Source organism: Schistocerca gregaria, chromosome 4 (assembly GCF_023897955.1).
Source record: "Schistocerca gregaria isolate iqSchGreg1 chromosome 4, iqSchGreg1.2, whole genome shotgun sequence".
Classification (NCBI taxonomy): domain Eukaryota; kingdom Metazoa; phylum Arthropoda; class Insecta; order Orthoptera; family Acrididae; genus Schistocerca; species Schistocerca gregaria.
In genome coordinates this window covers 360,103,365-360,123,573 of record NC_064923.1, presented here as the reverse complement: position 1 = coordinate 360,123,573, position 20,209 = coordinate 360,103,365, and the positions used below count along the sequence as shown (strand labels likewise).

The 20,209-nt window shown below is 42.8% G+C and overlaps 1 protein-coding gene across 3 annotated transcripts in view; it reads left to right on the top strand.

Annotated features, from left to right (window-relative positions):
• Positions 1-20,209, top strand: part of LOC126365928 (nocturnin) — a 392,287-nt gene that overhangs the window by 130,548 nt on the left and 241,530 nt on the right. Inside the window, exon 1 of one of the 3 annotated variants that reach the window (XM_050008685.1) lies at positions 614-2,231. The exons of the other annotated variants lie outside the window; for them this stretch is intronic. Coding sequence (XP_049864642.1) covers positions 2,014-2,231 — 218 coding nt within the window. The 5' untranslated portion in view covers positions 614-2,013. Of the gene's footprint in view, positions 1-613; positions 2,232-20,209 lie in introns of those variants that run through there. 3 annotated transcript variants of the gene reach the window in all.

The window sequence follows — 20,209 nt, the reverse complement described above, 5'->3', positions numbered from 1 at the left end:
GGACTCTGCCCGGGCTGCTTGAGAATGTATCTTTGGCGAAACGGTAGGTTATGTGGTTTCAGCATGAAACATGTTTTAGATTTGAACTTATGTAGACCGTAACACTTGGTGCCATTCGTTGCAAAGTACGATGTTCACTTTACTTTCAAGTAGAAATTTATTCAAATATTATGGAGTTAACTCAGTAAGGATGTCTGACGCCAGAGAAGGTCTGATCGCCTTAGTGTTGCCAGGAAAGACCAATACATAAATTTAAATAAATCGCAACAGTCACAGACTTTTCCGCAATGTCCCCACGTTGTGTAAAATAGCGTCCTCTTTTGGTCCATGCTTAACGTCCATCTGAGGTTGCGTCCACTAATTCCTGCGCCGGACGCGATGGTCCGGGTGACAGGAAAACTCCGCGTGCTTAATTACCGCCGGGACACCACCTGTCAGCGGGTGCGTGTCCACGCAGACGCGGCCGCCGGGCCGGCGTGCCGTGGCTTGGCGTGGCGTGGCGTGGCGTGGCGTCAGCTAACGAGCGGCGAGCCTGCGAGGCCTCGAGGGCGCCCCACTCCGGCGGCCCGCGCTGCGGCCGGCCCTACAAATACTCAACGCCGCTCGCCTGCGCCACACTTGTCACCGAACCGGCGCGCCAGACCGGCTCTCTGCTCTGCTCGACTCCAGCGCTCGAGCCCCACGTGTTTGCCGCGACTTGCTTCCGCGAGTGACGCATTCTCGACGCGCCGCTTCTGTCTCTGCCTACACCCGCCCTCGCGAGTGCCGTTGTCTTCGCGCGTTACACGCTCCCGCGAAGAGAAAGTGCGTGCGACCGACGAGCCGTCCACGGATGGTGCAGTACCGCGTCGCGTGTGGAGCCACCTCAGACCAGTTGGCGCCGTCTAAGGACCGCGGAGGACCACCCGACGCGGTTCTCTGGACAATAGTCGCCCTCCCACGGGGGCGTAAAGTATACAGCAAGTAATTCCGTTTTAGCTACCCTTCTTGCTACGACCTGGATTGCATGATCTCTACAGCTGTGTTCTCGACGTACCACACCAAAGAAGACACACATCAGAGGGTAGTTCGTAACTGACCCATACAGCGATCTGGTCTCGAAGGCTACCGAACAGTCTGTGAGCGTGTCTGCAGACAGAGTGAATGGCTATAAATTCGGCAGGAGCTATTGTCAACTCGTGCTTCTCCTTAGAATTTTGAAGTATTTGCACTGGCCAGTCCTTCGGTGTCTGCCGCTGAATATTATTTCGGCAGAAGAGGACAACCACTTGTGAACAATCTACCTGTTCACAACACTGTCGTTATAACAGAGCCACCCTAAGTGAGGCTTTCGTAAACGTAAGAAATATGGTGAAGGCTGCATCACAGTTTATTAACAGAGTTCCCAGATTTGATTAGGGTAAGCTCTTAAGTGCTGTCCGAAGTCAGCAGAAAGAACGTTGCTAATGTACGAGTGATACCGAAACAGCACTGTGATGCAGTCGTAGATGGTCTTAAGAGCAGAGTTTTCGCCTAATTGAGGACGACCGTCAGTTCCAATACACAGAAGGAACATCATCGCAGAAGGATTGCAAGAAAACAAGAATCTTCAGCCAAAGTCGAAGCTTTATGAGCTTGCATAGCAAATAAGAACAGTCTAAATCTTGGAGATTTAACAGAAGACATAATCAGTATATCTTTTCAAAGGAAAAATTTCGTGAGCTACAGAAGTACGCAACCGCCGAATAGCCACCACAATCGCCACTGTGGTACAGGAAACGCAATTGGAAAACAGAAGAATTAAGATTAATAATCTGTCTGGCAGCCTGAAATCCTCATTGTCGACGATCAGGCCCCAGGAATACGAGGAGACTAACCGGAGGAAGAAAGCCTAAGTTGGATAAAACCGAGACAACCGTCTAAATTGGACCGTCCCGAAGGTGCCGCGTCGTCCCGATCATCAGCGAAGCCCCGCCGTCGGGAAAAATACTGGTCCGGCGCTGCCCCGGCTTGCGCCAGAGCGTCTCCGCCAGAATGGCCGTGGCCGCCGAATCGGAGGCGACGTCGCAGACGCCGCAGTCGATGCGCGAGGCCCTCGAGCTCGCCGAGCGGCTGGCCAGCGCCAGCCTGCTGACGTCACCGAGCGCCAAGCGCCGGCTGGCGGCGCGCAAGCTCGAGCTAGACGGCGTCGGCGCCACCGACGACGAGGGCTGCTTCGTGCCGCCGAGACACCTGCTGCTCTACCTCGTCAGGTAAACGCCGCCGTCTGCTGTGCCCAAATCTCTTTCTTAGCAACTGCACTGGACTCTTTTCCTGCCAAAGAGACTGAGCAGGCGCCGAATCTATTCTTGGTACGTGTGGAAAGAAGTGTCCATCCCTCAGGTTCCCAGCACCAGATAGATTTCATCCAAGCGTGAGTACTTAGCCAATGGGAAACTGACGCCTGCGCTAGGTTTCAGTGGAGGCTCACATAGCTGCTCTTCATGTTTGGTGATTTTTGGTGTATGGGTAATAAGTTGTATGACATGTTTCTGTACCTAAGGTTTCGTGTCCTAATGCTTGGAAGATATAAAAGTGCAGTTAGCACTTTCAAACTTAACCCAGCAAGCCCAACTGTTTACATGTGGCCTCGAAGTAGTCACGTCCTGACGTCATCAGAGCGATCCCTAAGATCTCTGTTGACTTTGTGTCTCTGTTGATCCATTGTGGACAAGGGACAGCCACCAGTCAAATATTGTCAAGGAAAATCGCCAAAACAGCCATATGTTTTGAGAAGTTTTTTTGTTTACACAATCAGTTTCGGCATCTCAGTAATGCCATGTTCAGGCCCCTATGCACTCCATATTTTCACAATCAGATACATCGATACTTGCATAACTGGAGCCCTCAGTATTTGGATTCCATGAATTCGTTTTTGGAGTGTTTACTTCGAAAACTTGACAATAACTATCAAGTCATCGAAGTAAAGAGTCCAAGAACGAATTCACGGAATCCAGATATCGAGGGCTCCAGTTATGGAAGTATTTATATATCTTATTGTCTGTACATGGAGTACATAGGTGCCTGAAGATGGTATTAATGAGATGCCAAAACTGATTGTTTAAATTAAAACAACTTCTCAAAACATACGGCTGTTTTGCGGAGTTTCTTTGGTAAACGCCCCTAAAATCGCTGTGCGACGTTCATAAACAGTGCTCTGAGCTACACGAGTCCAGACCGTCACAACTGGAGTCAAATTCAGACACCTTGCACTTGATACATGACTTCACCATTACGTGAAATGGAACGTTATAAGTAGCTTCAACGTCCTAATGAATGGCGCCTGAAATAGCAGCCGAAACGTCATTTTTCAGCTCATGTAATGGTACAGTCTAATACCTAGGAATATTTTACTGAGCGCTCAGAAACTTATTTAGGTTTAACAACTAAACGTGTATATTCGACGAAATAATAGGAAACAACTTTCTCTTGCAAGAGAATTAGATCAACATTTTGCCATCATAGCCTATTTTCGAGTACCCCTTGTAAAATAAACTGTTAAGTAAATATTAAGTATGGAAGAACGATATTAACTTTGCAACCTGTAAGTTTTAGCGACTGTCCCTTCTGTGTTCCTTGTCATTTACCCACAAACGATATGGAATACTTGTTCCCGAGAAAGTGGACTCCTATTTTGATAGTGGCCGTAGACAGGTTTGCAGGAGTCGACACGTTTATAAGTACCCGATTCAGGACCAGCTGAGCCGTAGTCGTCACAGCAACACTTCACCTTGAACAAATTAATAAAACCTCCCCAGAACTATATTGTGCCGCGCCAGTGGCGGTCCCTACAGCACAGACTGATTCTGATGTTACGGAAACATATGTTACATATAAATCAGAAAAAATAGGCACAGGCCTAGTTCACCGCCTAATAATTACTAGCTTCAAAATCTTCATAGCGTGAAAGAGACCGGAAATTTTTTGTTTTTGATTCCACGCTTACAATTCCTTTACTGCTGCTGTCGTTTCGTCGGGGATCTTTTGCTGGGTATATATGGAGAGTTTCACACAAAGACTGTAATTTGAACCGTACAGGTGCTATGACTACTTTCAGAGAAGAACCATTGTGGAGTGTTTTCTGGCTCCAGCCTCCAGCTTGGCGTGACGTCCATATCTCCTCTCTCTGCTCATTGTTCGGACGCTGAAACTACATCTTTTCGTCACCTCCTCGACTGGCCAATGGTATGGAATTCCGACTCGGACTCGCTCAGTTGTATACCGTGTACCATAATACAGGCCTCTGTTTTCACTTTAATTCTCTTATTTGCGAAGTGCTCTCATCAGGTGCACCCATCCTCGCTCATCACGACCAGGACCCTCTTACACCAGTACATATCGATAGAATCCAGGGAAAACACAGCTAAAGTCGTGACAGTTAAAATAGCTCACAAAAAGTGGTGGTTATGGCGCTTATACACAAACCATTGAAAGAAAGGAATACTTATCCTCGCGAAAGCCAGTTGGGTAAATTTGGGGAAAATGTATTCTAGTAAGACTGAGCAACGGTTCTGCTGCTTCCGCCATACATCACGCGTAGGAGTTTTGAAAATAAAAGAGTCTAGACTGTGAATCGAGGCATACGGACAGTCATATTCTCACGTTCAGCAAATGAATCGGCAAGGATAGAAAAGTGCATGAGTTGGCACGAAGTACCCTCCGTCGAGAACAATGCAGTGGTTTATGAAGTACACATATGTACGTAGTCTTAGACAATTGGAAGCATTATCTGTCCATGTAACGACTGGATAATTCGCTGACACAAGGGTAAATTACAGTTAACTACAATTCTTACATGCCATTATTCGTATCATTTGAGATTGTTATGGGCATCCACCTTTGAGCACTAATAACGAGACAAAAGATGAGGAGGAAAGAGCGTTTTTTCAGATAAATAGTGTCTTACTTTGTCAGCAAGCCCCTAGCGGTCGGTTCAAAATTTCCCTTTTTAAGATCTAGCCACCGAATTACATACGCAGATTTGTATTTACTTTATCTGTCAGACATGCAGCTCTATTTACGAATGTTCTGACTGTATTTTGTAGATAATTCAGAGTTACTTCGTTTCGACACTTATGAGTCATCATGATAGAAAAATTTTAAATTACTATTAAATACAAACAGTTGTACATTCGTCTTTTATGGACTTTTAGTTCAGCTGGTGATTCACTGGAGTCGATACGAATTAATTGTGACAAAACCACTAAAAGCGATCAAGATAGCTGGCAATGAACGAGTGTTCTTTAATAATGTCGCGTGCTCCATTGTGACGTCAAATATTGTTTGATCTAACACAGATTTTACTCAGTACAAGCAAGTGTACGCGTATGTGAATGACTCCACAGAAAGGCTTCTTTCTCACACCCGCGTTCTGTCGTTAATAATGTGTATTTTTATTTCGGGCAGTGTCACTAAACAAACAGACAATTTTTCCCCAACTTTCTCTTCACTGTGCCGTGAAGGAATCGGGAAAATATGCGTTTCATCTATCTCTCTCCAGTCTTAATGGGATACCTGGATATCTTCACTTTACTAACAACAGCATCACGTTGAATGAAATGAAATCTCATGAAAATGTAGTTACGTACATCTCAGATGAACGATTCCAATGGTCTTATAGTTTCATGTCTGACCCAAACAGTTTTTTTTTTAACTCTAAGCGCTAGTTATCAGCTTTGAGAGATCTAGTGCCTGAAAATAATAACGAACATTTATAAGTAATGGACAACTTCAAAGGTCGTGCTCAGAAAACTTTAATGTCAACTTTAAAGCAAATTAAATACTGCGTATCGCTAACATTACGAGCACATTTGACACCACGGACAAATTTACTAGTGCAAATTCATGCGACCTTTCCCAGCTATCATTTTCTCTTGAAAAAGAGTCAGATACTCTCGTTCCGAACTGCTCGCCGCAGATTTAATCACCATCAATATCAAAGGAATCTAAAATTACAACACTGACTCTTAAAATATGTCTCAGAATTTTTCATGATGATCATGATGACGATGTCCCATACTCCTTGACAGAGCGTAGGGGACGATGCGAGAGACCCGCACCGCTGTACTAGGCAGGGTCCTAGTGGAGGTGGTTTGCCATTGCCTTCCTCCGACCGTAATGGGGATGGATGATGATGAAGACGACACAACAACACCCATTCATCTTTAGTCAGGTAAAAATCTTTAACCCCGCCGGGAATCGAACCCGGGACCCCGTGCTCGGGAAGCGAGAACGCTACCGCGAGACCACGAGCTGCGGACAATTTTTTCATGAGCAGAAATATAAAAAACAAACGTATGAAGCAACTTCCGGACCCAAAACTCAACTCGTTTATGCAAAAGCTCACATTTAATATTACAGTTAACCATTCACAACACATACAGACGCTTGAATACCGGTCGTCGAACCAGTTTCCATTCGTCTCATCTCGTACACAAGCACACAAGATATGCAAACTGCTGCACGAAGGATAGACAGGAGAATCACCTACTTATTTACAATGTCCCAACTACCACAATGCCTCTGATTGGTCGTACCTGCGAGATACCCCAACCGTTAAGACACTCGACTTACATTCAGGAAGATGGTGGTTGAAACACCCATCTGATCATTCAGATTTAGTTTTTCCGTCATTGTCCTAAATCTTTCAAGGCAAATTCTGGGATGATTCATTTGTAAACGCCTGAGTCTCCATTTCTCCCCATCCTTACACAAACTAGGCTTGTGCTTCGTCGCTGATTATGGGACTTCAAACTTCCATTTCCTTCCCTATTAATAGTCGTGACTGGTATGACTCACAGTCACAATTCACTGACGCAGGTTCACCAGCTGTTTAAGGGCTGTAATGTCCATTAAAAAAGTGGACGAGGAAATAAAGTTACAGGATCAATTTACTACAAGATTTCTTGAATAATTACGGCAGGTAATATTTGTGTGCTTATGCTACATGAGTTTGTTTGATACTACCATGTACTTTTCTCGCCAAAAACATATTTATTCGTTTAATAAAGTAATAACCATTGCGTCATGTAACTGTTTAATTCGTCGTACGAATATCAGTGCGTAGTGTTGCTGGAACATCCTCGCCTAACGAAATGAACGCCAACAGATTAGTCTGATGCACCGGACTACATGACTGTTAGCTCACCACCTTTTTCGAAACGCCTTCCAGCGCACAGGGGGACATTCCTCCATTTCCACTTCGATGTTACAATACATAGCACATTAAACACGAAGACACAAATTACAGAGTCCAGGTATTACGGTGTACTCGATCTTACCTCCATTCCTACATTAAAGGTCCAGCTACATTGATAACAAGGCATTCAGCTTCAAATTTAGAACGGATCTGATCTCAGGTAAGCGGGTCCTCATCAAACACGATATAGGTAATGAACAGATATCAACTTAGTTAATGAAAAGCTTAGAGTTAACTATTGTCTAGTACAGCATACAGATACTTGGAAATTATAATTTTGGCATGAGACTAAATTGTCTTGCTGTCTTATAATACAAAGGCAATCCTAGCCCAAATTTTTCACTAACAGGAGGAAGTAAAACAATTTACCAAGTACGTAAAAAAATTTCGTATTTGGAATTAATGAAAAATTCGTAATAGAAACTATATAAACCGATTCACTGCTCTTGAGAGCAATAACTTCGAGAACTTTAATCGCAGAGATTTCCTCCAACACAAATGTTACAGCTATTGCGCAAAAGACTTCAAGGACTAGTTAGGAAAGAAATGGTAAACAGGAGTGAAATCACGAGACTGCGGAGGAACTTCTGTGTCCGTGATGGCAAGTGGCGGCGTGTTTCTTTAGTCATGTATTCGGAAACAAATAACTAGTGATCATACCGCCAAGTGACAAAAACCAAACAAAATCTTTACTTTCTGTGAGGTTGTTTTATATGCTATCTAGTGAATAATTGCTTAAACGTTTGTCTGCATGTTGCTGGAAGTGTTGCTGACACCAAACTTGCCGACGACTAGCAAATAATCCTTGCATCATCCAGAACTGAGCAGAAAATTACCTTCAGGTATAAAAAATAAACGGCGTCAGGATCTTCAGGAGTTTAAGAGCAAAAACTGCAATTTAAATTATGAACGAGGAAACGAATTTTCTTGTACACATCGGCGATTCTAGGATTAAAAAAGGAAATAAAAAATCAAAAACAAAAAAAATAGTGGTTCTCAATGTCTGAGCGTTCACGACAAAGAATAAAGAAAACCATGTGGTAAAACACACAATCTTTCAGTTCTACCATGTGGTAATTAATAGCTTTAGACGATGATAAGCATGAACCTAAAATGTCTACCATAAGGGACCGGAACACAGTGTGTTACAGCAGAAGAAGGACTTTAGAATTAAACTTTCCGCGATCGCCGATCTCGTTAGTGAATACCAGCTCTGTTGCGAAAGTATCCGGGTTTATTGAATTAGATTTCTGTATCAGTTGTATAAAGTCATATGATACGTCATATAACATAATTTATTTAGGGAAACGTCCAGTACTATAAAACACAGAGTTACGAAATTTGCAGTTGAAAATAATACGAGTAAATATGATCATAATAACAATTACTATTATAAACATATGTCAAAAGATTTTATTTCATTTTAAGAGGCTAATTAAGCGTAGAAGGAAGTTGGTGCCGTCCGTGGACTCCTTATAGTAACCATTTCGGACTTTGGAATTCCAGGTTGGAAAAAGTACGAGAAATAGAAATCTGAACGTGGTACATAGCGCTATAGTCCCCTTACATCAGTACTTTTTTTTATATTTTCAAGTCACAGATCGCTCGCCTGTTTTGCGTTCCCTGAAAGCTTCCATAAGACAAGTTGGTGTTGTCAACGACAAATCTCATTACCGAGTGAAGTGACGTCAGTGATATAATCCCGAGCGCTATACCCAAAAGTCTGCATGATTTTCGCGAATTAATATCACACATGGAACGGATTGCTCGATTTTGGGTTGACAATATTATTTCTCCCTAAACTGAACTGACTAAAAATAGCATCTTATTTGACATCAAGAAATCAAAGAATGCTGAGTGATCACCATTTACGGGAATGAACCATCGCAGATCTCTCATTTAATTGTTTAAGGAAATAAATCCGTAAACAAAAGTAGTCTACATGGTCAAAACAATTTCAATAGCCAAGACCGCATAATTTAGCCTTTATTTTGATAGACGGTTAGACAATTGTAACTGACATCTTTTGGTCTTAATTTCTTAACTTCTTTTTGTTATAAAACGTGTCCAATTGAAGGTGGTTCCACCAGAATGTAACATGTCACGAAAAAAAGTACAAATGCGCATTTTGCTGTATATTGTGCAGTTTAAGAACTAACAAGCCTCTGTTGAGTGTTACGTATTCTAACATGCCCTTGTGCGCATGGTGTCTTTTTAACTGTAATTTTTTGTTGACAAACCTATGTGCACTGTGCTGCATTTTATCCTTCATAATGACAAAGTGGCATGAGGTACGAACTCACGGTGGAACACGTTATATAACAAAAAAAAATTTGAAGACCAGAAGATTATCGAAACCGGCTGACAGTCGACAAAAAATCCTAATTTATGCGATCTTGGCTATTGAAAGTTTTTTTCGAAGTAAAACATAGATCTCTCCTTATAAGATCTCGATATGAGAAAATTCAGTCAAAAATGGCCTAGCAGTAATCTGAATCGTGTTCCTCAGACGAGTAACTGGTGCGCCAACTTTGTCGATAATTGAATATGGGATAGCAAAGAAAAAGGAAAACCTGAAATAGAAATACAAAAACGAATACCTAACACAAGCTTCATCCATTTCCAACTCGCTTTAGAAGTAAGTCGTCCTGCTTGGTACAAGGTCTGCCAGGAAACTAAACCCATTTCAAGTAGGAACGTAGGGTTAAGTGTCCTGTTGACTCTTAAATTATTGGACACGAACGAAATTAGAAGTAGAAAAGGATTGGACCGGAAATCGGCCTTTGTTAGTCCAAATGAACAATCCTGGTATGTATTTTAGCTGATTTAGATAAATCGCGGAAATTTTCAATCTGGTTAGCTGGATGGTTATTCGTGTCACAAACCTTTAAACAACAATTTCAGTAGCTTACCATGGAGCCAACGTTCTCGGCTTCATAAGCAGGGATAGTAGCTGCGCAGGAGTTGATTTGGGTTTGGCGAATGCCTATAGATCTTCATCTACCGTCACGTCTAGTGCCAACAATGAAGTACAGAAGAGATGATGTTACAGGACTCCAGTGACAGACACTAGAATTAGGAACGGAGGTTAGGATTTAAGATTACGTCGATTAGGAGGTCGTTAGTTAAGGGGCAAAAGCTCAAATAGGACGATACTGAGAAAAGAAAGTCGAAAGCTTCTCCTCGACATTCGCACTAGCCGATTTAGCTAAGTCACGGAACACTAAGTATTTGAACTCAAATCCCTCTAACTTAATTACTATACACATTCAATGAATAATAATGTTTTCTTTTAAAAGTTAACTTTGAATTACTGAACTAAGAAAGGGCACGACATGGGAATAACGCATTATTCTTTACGTATACTATCGAGTGAAAAAAATATCCAGATACCGTTATGTAATGGGGAATTGACAGCTAGATGTCACGAGAGTCAAATCCGACAATGTAAAAGGAGGCAGGGGTCATTGTGTCGTCAGTAGATAAGCCGCACCAGCAGAATGTGTCAATGAGGAGAGGTCAGTGATTTCGAACGTGCACTTCGATTTCATCTGAGTAGCAAAAGCAAATCGATCAAAGACATTTCAACCCTTCTAAACACGATCAAGTCGACTCTTGGTGACGTTATTGTGAAGCGCAAACGCGAAAGAACAACTACAGCTAAACCAAGACCAGGCGCACATTAAGTGCTGAGGGACAAGAATCGCCGAGCAATGTGACTGTAAAAAACTGCATAAAATCAGCGAAGGAATTACTCTTGATTTCCGTAGTGCTACCAGACGTCCAACTAACACAACGAGGGTTACAATAGTCGAGCATATCGTCATAAGCCACATACTTTTTGTAATCAATGATAATCGCAACTTGCTGTGGTGTAAAGAGGGACCCCACGGCACAGTGGTTGGCTGGAAACGAGACTTGTGGGTGATGAATCACTCTATACCCTCTGACAATCCAATGGAAGGGTTTGGGTTTGGCGAATGCCTAGAGATCGTTACCTACCGTCATGGCTACTACCAACAATGAAGTACAGAAGAGGTACTGTTACAGTATGGGGAGCGGGGGGGGGGGGGAGGGGGGTTTCCTGGTTATGGTGTGGTCCTGTTATTCAGATTAAGAAAATATAAAATGTGGAAGGATGTGAACACATTTTACAGCTTTCTGTACTGCATACAATAGAGGAACACTTCGTAGATGGTGGTTGTTTGTATCAGGATGACAATGCACCCTGTCATAAAGCATCTTCTGTGAGACAATGGCATGTGGACAAAACCATTTCTGAAATTGACTGGCCTGCCCAGAATCCCGCCCTGAGTCCAATGGAACACCTTTCTCATGAACTTCGCTCCAGACCAAGCTTCCTACATCACTACAATTTCTGGTCTCGTCTCTTGAGGAATAATGGTCTGCCATTCCTCCACAGACATTCAGACATCTCACTGAAATTGTCCCCAGCAAATCTGAAGCCGTCATAAAGGCAATATTTGGTCGCACCCATATTAATGACCACTAATAGGTGTCCTGAGACTTTTGTTCATATGGTATATATGTTGACAAAGGGCACAAAACTGATGATAACTGATATACATAGGAAATTCTGGATGTAGAATCAGCCGTCATTCATAACCGAAAAGCGTTTACCAAAACTACCCTAAAAATTAATTATTTCGTGCGCAAATTGTACAAGATTGAAGTTCGTCTCTAGTAATCATTGGATTTATGTCACTGAATGGCAAATCTAGGTCACCATAGTTGGAAGATTCGCTTAGAAATGCAGCAAGTGACGATTTCGCAAGTATCCTCCTTCAGATCCCTTGGGGAGACAACACTACAGTTTGAATGTAATAAATGCGTCAAATTAGAAACAGCCATCAAATTTCATAACACAGACTTGGTAAATTACAATCACTAGAATAAAATGCGAAACTACAACATTACGTCACTTGTTTCGCTGGAAGATCTGTTTACATCAGAAACTATATTTATTGGAACTCACTCCTAATTATGCCCCAACAGACAAGTTCATTGAAACAGTGTGCAGTGCCCAAAACACGCTTGAAAGTTCATGGACATGTCTACCGAACGAACAAAAGCAGACTCGGGAGAATAGTATTTAAGAGTGTCAGATCAATGGTTATGATTCAACAGCTGCTAGAACCAAAAAAAAAGATTTGGAATAAGCGTACATCACAGAGAGCTTTGTAAGATTCTTCGGAACACTAGTAAAGGTTAAATTAGCAGAGAAACTACTCGATGCTGTTGCTTGAACGAAAAAATTGAGTTCTATTCCGCTTCTTCGAATACTGATACGGTACGCTCAAGGATCTACCTTGTCACTGTTACGTCAGAAATAACAGCTGCTTGCAGTACACTTACTTATTTTACGATCTACCGTCTGTAAATATCTTCTGAAACCCCGAGCAGACGAACCAGTAAGGTCATAAAACGCACTGAACCCGTCGCGTATATCCCGGATCTCAGGTTACGTTTTTTATGCGAAATGAGATTCGTCTGTAGAAGGTCGAACGTTTTTCATGAACGATTTATTTTAAAATTCATTTAAGGTGAAACGTGTAGACATCTAAAAATTTTTGTAAATAACAACTGTAGCGTGGTTATCCTCGGTGACGAGGAAGTGAATTCAACCTACTCACACAGAATGGAACTCGTTTTTCCTCCTCATAAATAAAGCGCAGATATCTCGTTAGATCGCTATGCAGTTAATATGAGAATTTTGCTTCTCGCAAACATTACTCATCCTTTTCGCGTTTACTGTTGGAAAGCGCTTGTAGGCAAACTCTTAGCACTTCCCAGCTACTTCAAGGGAATGGGTTTGATACTGCACATGTTTACTGCTCCATATTCAAAATTTGCTTTGTGCGTGGTACCTTTCTCAAATCTAAAGGGAAAAATTATAAATTGTAATTACTTTCTTGCGCACCTACAACTCTTGTCTGCTAAAGCTAACCTGCATTTTTAAACTTCTCTTTTAATCAACTTGTCCCAAAATATGTCGAGAGATACCAGTCCAGGCGTCCTTCATGGCCTGTACTATCATGTAGACAAGTTTTGGGAAACGTGCAAAGACTATGCAGAAGGCTGAGAAGATGTAGCGGTTCCACTGGCGAACTGTCGCTGTTTACGATGGTCGACTTCTCAAGTCTGTGGAATCTTGAAACAGTTTTCCCAAATTTTAGCCCAAAGTACTCAAAGTGGGATTCTTACTATTTAAAAATAATAGAGCACAAGTTAATGTACCGAGATTTATTTTTAAATATCATAATGCACAGGTTAGCATTCAGAAGAGATGCAATAATTCTTTGCTGTTGTGAGTGATTTTTGCGTTCTTTTCAGTTCGAAGGGCTTGTCCTATTTATATTATTTTTCCATCTACCTATGTTGGTATTACGTCACTCAGATGTTAAGAAAATCGCATTAAATTCAGAAAATGGATGGTTCGCTTATGGAAATGCTGTGTCCCGTCGGGTATACCGTTCGCCTGGGGCAAGTCTCTTGAGTTGACGCCACTTCGGTGACATGTGTGTCAATGGGGATGATATGATGAGAATAAGGCCAACACAACACCCAGTCCCTGAGCGGAGAAAATCTCCGACCCAGCCGGGAATCGAACCCGGGCCGTTAGGTATGACATCCCGTCGAGCTGACCACCCAGCTATTAGGGGCGGACGGTTCGCTTATAGCATGAGAGCACGGCTGAAGATTAACAACAGGAAGACAAAAATGCTACAGTACCAACATCATGAATGGAAGGCTGTAAAAATTAGCCAATGACATCACTTAAAAAGTTGACGAATTCGTAGACCTGTATTAAATTAAAACTGCGAGTGGGTGAACGCTGAAAGAATGAAACGTATGATTAAAAATATAAAACATTTCTTTTGTGAAGCTGAATGATTCACTGAAAAGTAAATTGGCAGTTTTATAAACCGGCCTATATTGAGACACAGCTGGAAAATATGGACACTAAATTATATGATTGACCACATGGGATAAAACTTTAGTATCTTGTAAGTAAAAATCTGAAGTTATTGCCGGAAATGTTAACAAATCGGCCCCCTATAGTCGTAACTTATTACTAATAATACAACAGAGTATGATAAACGAATCTTTAAGAATGGAAGAAAATCTTGAAAAGCTCGATGGCACTACCTCACGCGTGGCTAGCTCATATATGTATAGGCTCCCGCCAATGATTGTGTTTACAGATTAGATTAGATTAGATTAGTACTTGTTCCATAGGTCATGAATACGACAGTTCGTAATGATGTGGAACGTGTCAGGTTAATAAAAGATGTCTATACAAGATATTACATTAGACAAAATATTACATGACACTCAATATTTCTTTTTTTATCGAGGTTGTGAAATTACCTACTTACTATATCCAAAAATTCATGTAATGAGTAGAAGGAGTTGCCATTAAGAAATTCTTTTCATTTCCTTTTAAATGCTATATGGCTATCTGTCAGACTTTTGATGGTATTAGGTAAGTGACCAAAGACTTTCGTGGCAGCATAATTTACCCCTTGTGAGTCAAAGTTAGATTTAACCTTGAGTAATAAAGATCAACCTTTCTCCTAGTGTTGTAGCCATGTACACTGCTATTGCTTTTGAATTCGTTCGGATTGTTAGTAACAAATTACATAAGTGAATATATATATATATATATATATATATATATATATATATATATATATATATATATATATATTGGGAGGCTAGAGTGAAGATTTCTAGCTCTTTAAATAAGTGTCTGCAGGATGATCTTGGATGAGCTCCAGCAATTATTCTGATTACACGCTTTTGCGCAATGAACACTCTTTTACTCAATGATGAGTTACCCCAGAATATCATGCCATACGAAAGCAGAGAATGAAAATAGGCGTAGAAAGCTAATTTACTCAGATGTATATATCCCAAATTTGCAATGACCCTAATAGCATAAGTAGCTGAATTGAAACGTTTCAGCAGATCCTCAGTGTGTTTTTTCCAGTTCAACCCCTCATCAATGCATACACGTAGAAATTTTGAATATTCTACCTTAGCTACCGATTTCTGATCAAAGAATATATTTATTAATGGGGTCAGTCCATTTAATGTGTGGAACTGTATATACTGTGTTTTGTCAAAGTTTAATGACAGGCAATTTGCAGAGAACCACTTGATGATTTTCTGAAAAACATCGTTTACAATTTCACCAGTTAATTCTTGTCTGTTGGGTGTGATAGTTATACTTGTATCATCGGCAACAAGTACCTGCTTTGCACATATGCATTTCCCCTGCCCAAAGAGCTATCGCATCACAAGGCAAACACATGGGCACGACATGGGTGCCTCCAAACAGATGTTTGTAGGGGCTGCTTGGTGATCTCACTTCTGGTTCCAAGGATTTCGTGTTAACACAAGGTCCGTGCCGAGCGCCTTCTGAAGATTTAACACTGCGCTTTCGGTAAAATTTATGGAAGGCCACGTTACCGCAGAGTTAACCATGTTCGTATTGCATTTGACCGCAGTGTGAAACAAGCGCTTTCATCCAGCACATAAACAGCTGAACTGATGTACCCGGCCCGTTGAGGCCTCGGGAACGAGCTGTGCCCGGAACACAACAAATGCCCACAGCTGGGCCTCGGAGCAGACTGATGTCTGCAGATACAGCGAGCTGTGCAGTCAGAGCCAGCGAGAGCGCGCTGGCGCCGCCGGCTTCCGGTGCTCGCAGCAGCCAGAGGCCTCGTGGGCGTGGCACGCGGTCCCACCTGCCGCCAGCCGGTCGGCCTTCCCGGTGCCTCTCACCACGCACCCAGTGGTGGCCACCGGGTCAAGAACACGCCGCGCCGCGCCGCGGTCCAGCCGCGGTCGGCCAGTCCTTCCGCCGGCGACGTCGCACACGAGCGCCGCACTGAGCCCAGCACACCAGACACACGAAACTCCGGACCACTGCACGGTCGGCTCATCTGTCTGTTAGGCAACTTCCTGACTCATACGAGGGGCGTTCTATAAGTAATCCAACACTTTTTTCCTCGGCCAACTTCGGTCGACAAGATGCGGAACTTGTTGCGGGACGTGGTGGTATACTCCCGATTCATTCCCTACAGTTTCACGAATTTCCGATAGGTGGCGGTGCTATACGAAGCCTTCAAAATGGCGCCTGTAACGGAGGTGTGTTCCAGGCAGAGAGCTGTCATTGCTTTTCTTTTGGCGGGAAACCACTGCACCGGAAATTCTCATAGGCGCTTGCAGAATGTTTATGGAGATCTGGCAGTGAACAAAAGCACGGTGAGTCGTAGGGCGAGGCGTCTGTCATCATCGAAACAAAGTCGCGCAAACCTGTCTTTTTTTTTAAAATCTCATTTTGTTCTATATTGTTCGTTGACTTTGTTCGTGGTGGACGTCCGATGTTCGTTGATCTGTTTACTCAGCTTTTTTTTTATTACAGAGGGTAGCTAAACTCTCTTACCGAACACGCTGAGCCACCGTGCCGGTCAGCAGCTCGTGGTCGTGCGGTAGCGTTCTCGCTTCCCGCGCCCGGGTTCCCGGGTTCGATTCCCGGCGGGGTCAGGGATTTTCACTGCCTCGTGATGGCTGGGTGTTGTGTGATGTCCTCAGGTTAGTTAGGTTTAAGTAGTTCTAAGTTCTAGGGGACTGATGACCATAGATGTTAAGTCCCATAGTACTCAGAGCCATTTGAACCACCGTGCCGGCATTAAGAATAACACCCGCCTGGTTCCTTCGAGATTCGAACCCGGGTTTTCCGATTCCCAGCCAGTTACCATGGCCGTTACGCTATTTTTTGTAATCTCAAAAAAATGGCTCAAATGGCTCTTAGCACTATGGGACTTAACTTCTGAGGTCGTCAGTCCCGTATTCTGCCTGTTTATATATCCCTGTATTTGAATATGCATGCCTATACCAGTTGCTTTAGCGTAAGTGAATACGTGATAGGTTTATCAACAGGTCTGGAGGGGAAAAAAATGGTTCAGATGGCTCTGAGCACTATGGGACTTAAGATATGTGGTCATCAGTTACCTAGAACTTAGAACTACTTAAACCTAACTAACCTAAGGACATCACACACATCCATGCTCGAGGCAGGATTCGAATCTGCGACCGTAGCGGTCGCTCGGTTCCAGACTGTAGCGCCTAGAACCGCACGGCCACTACGGCCGGCTTTTAATCTCATTTCGTTCGCTTTTATTCATTGCATCTGTTTGGGGCGGACGTCGTAAGACATCCGTTCAAGTTCGATGTTGATCGATTAACTCAGTTTTTTTTTTTTTTTTTGTCTGCTATTTTTCGTTCGTTGCTTCTGCTCGGGGTGGCCCTCGTAATACATCAGTTTTAAGTTCATCATTGATCCATTAACTCAGTTGTTTTTTTATTACAAAGGGCAGCTAACCCTCTGACCGAACACGATGAGCTACGTGCCAGCTTGATCTTCAGCGTGTCGGCCGGCCGCATACAGCTGTGACTCCTGTAGAGTTGGAACGTGCGGACACTCTCATTCGAGGTGACCGTTGGATCACATCTGGGTACTCAAATGGACGTCTCTGTTGTTTGTGATGATACACTCATCGGCCAATTGGAGCACTCAAAGGTGTCTGCCCTCTGGATTCCTTGCCGGCTAACAGAAGACCATAAAGAGCTATGCAGGATCATCTGCGCAGAATTTCTTGCGCGTTACGAGGCTAATCGTGACAATATTTTGTCGAACATTGTCACAGGCAATGAAACATGGGTTCATCACTGTGAATCAGAAAGGAGGGAAGATTGGTTTAGATGTCCCGTAGACGCTGATCGTGACGAATTTTTGTCGAACATCGTTCAAATGGTTCAGATGGCTCTAAGCACTATGGGACTTAACATCTAAGGTCATCAGTCCCCTAGACTTAGCAATACTTAAACCTAACTAACCTAAGGACATCACACACATACATGCCCGAGGCAGGATTCGAACCTGCGACCGTTGCGGTCGCGCGGTTCCAGACTGAAGCGCCTAGAATCGCTCGGCCAACACGGCCGGCTTTGCCGCTGAAGATTGTCGTTGAAGATGATAAGCTCCGTTCTGTTTGCTAGAAGCTCTTCAGTGCAGTCACACAGCTGGCCTGATATTCCGGACGCTCGTATGTTGTTCATTACGCGGCAGTGTGGATCTGTATCGAAGGCCTTCCACAAGTCAACGAACGCAGCACCTGCGTGGGCGCCTGTATCTACTTCTCTCTGTCAGCTGGTTTTCATATGATCGGGTTGTTTTCGAACTCCATGTTGATTTCCACACAAGAGATTTTCGTTCTCCAGAAATGCCCTAATACGCGTGCATAAAACATGTTCTAAAATTCTTCATTCTGTGAGTTACTGTTTTTTAATTTTATATACATCATATTTTCTCAGCGCTGTTTGGGGACCAGCTCATTTTTTGCCTAAACAAGCGTGGAAAACCGCCTAAAAACTACATTCGTGCTATGCGATCTACCAGACCAACGGTCGTTAATCCGCTGTGTGCGTTCGATACGGTTCTGGTTCACTTCCCCACTTCCCAAACTATCGTGCTGCGCCCTACCGTAGTCGAGCAGTAGTTTCAGTTGCTAATTTGTGTGTTTATTGTACTGAAACATTAGTATACCCTTTTTAGTTCTTGGCTACTAAGATATTTTTTTTCTTATTTTACTCATTATTAGATGTAAATGAGACTGCGTTAAACAGACATGAATTGTTGTCGAATAAAATAAGTACATGTGTGATCCAGTCTCCAATACAGTCACTCTTACAGCTGCTAACAATAGATAAAATTAGCTTGTAAAGGTCCATCCAGAAGCATGCCGTGCCGGATGGGGAGAGCATGACAAATTACACATCTCAGCTACAATTCAGAAGTCGTTTCGCGGCTGGAATGTGATTTCTCTCGTTTTGAACATTATTTGTGCCACTAAAAGTCATGCGTGAGATACTGCTCACTATTGCGCCTTTCTGACGGTACGCTCAGACGCTGCAGTTTTCTTGTGTATTTTGAAGTGCAATGCTCCGATGTTAGACCCAAGAAAATTTATTCAGTATGTTCCGGTTGTGCTCTAGCCAACGGTTGAACTTGTTTCAGATTTAACGCTCGTTCCAGATTTCTGCAGCTCGAGAAAACGACGGACTATGCTCCTTGCCTCTTGAACTATTATTCACCATCCAGTACGTAAGTGGGAAATGAGGACATGGGCAGCAAACGTTACGTAACTTCAGTGTAGTGGAGTCTGTCTTCCACAGCGAACTCTCGTCTAGCAGAAGACTGATGGGCAGTGCTAAGGAGGTCGCGGCTGAACAAACTCACAAATCACTATTGTAGCAGCTTTCCTGACATAGTGATCGCACTGACACGCGGTCTCTGAATGGATTTGTCATCGATCTGGAGCAGTGAACGTGCCAGTCACAAGCAGGCTAACTACTACTTCCATTTATTTTCTTGTACTAATACAACAAACGATTCTGGAGGCTTCTGTTCCTACGATAATCCATTATTGGTTGGCAGATAACTTGTCCTATCATTCACACAGATAGGGAGATGTTTTGTTCTTCTCTAAATTACCTGCACAGTCTGCCATGTGATTTTCAGTTTTCCTCACTAATCAGTGTTTTCTTTGACATTATGACACACTAGAAAGTTTATGGACAAATTATGGAAGTAGATAAAACTCCGAAACCCATTTGACAAATATCTTTAACTGGAAGAGACTTAATACTGCCAAACCGTTGTTTAATACTCCTTTTAAAACACAGAGTGGATAAAAATATTTGATCATTTCATTAGTACATGTTATCACTAAGAATGAACATAAATACATGTTCTTACTACTACAGTGTCAAAGGCGGAAGTTTTAAATTTTCTTCACACACTGCTATGTGAAAAGAAAGATACGTCCAAACATTAACCACGTTTTTGCCGAGAGCTCTAATCACTAAGAAAGTATTTGCAACAGCCAGTTATTTAGCTAT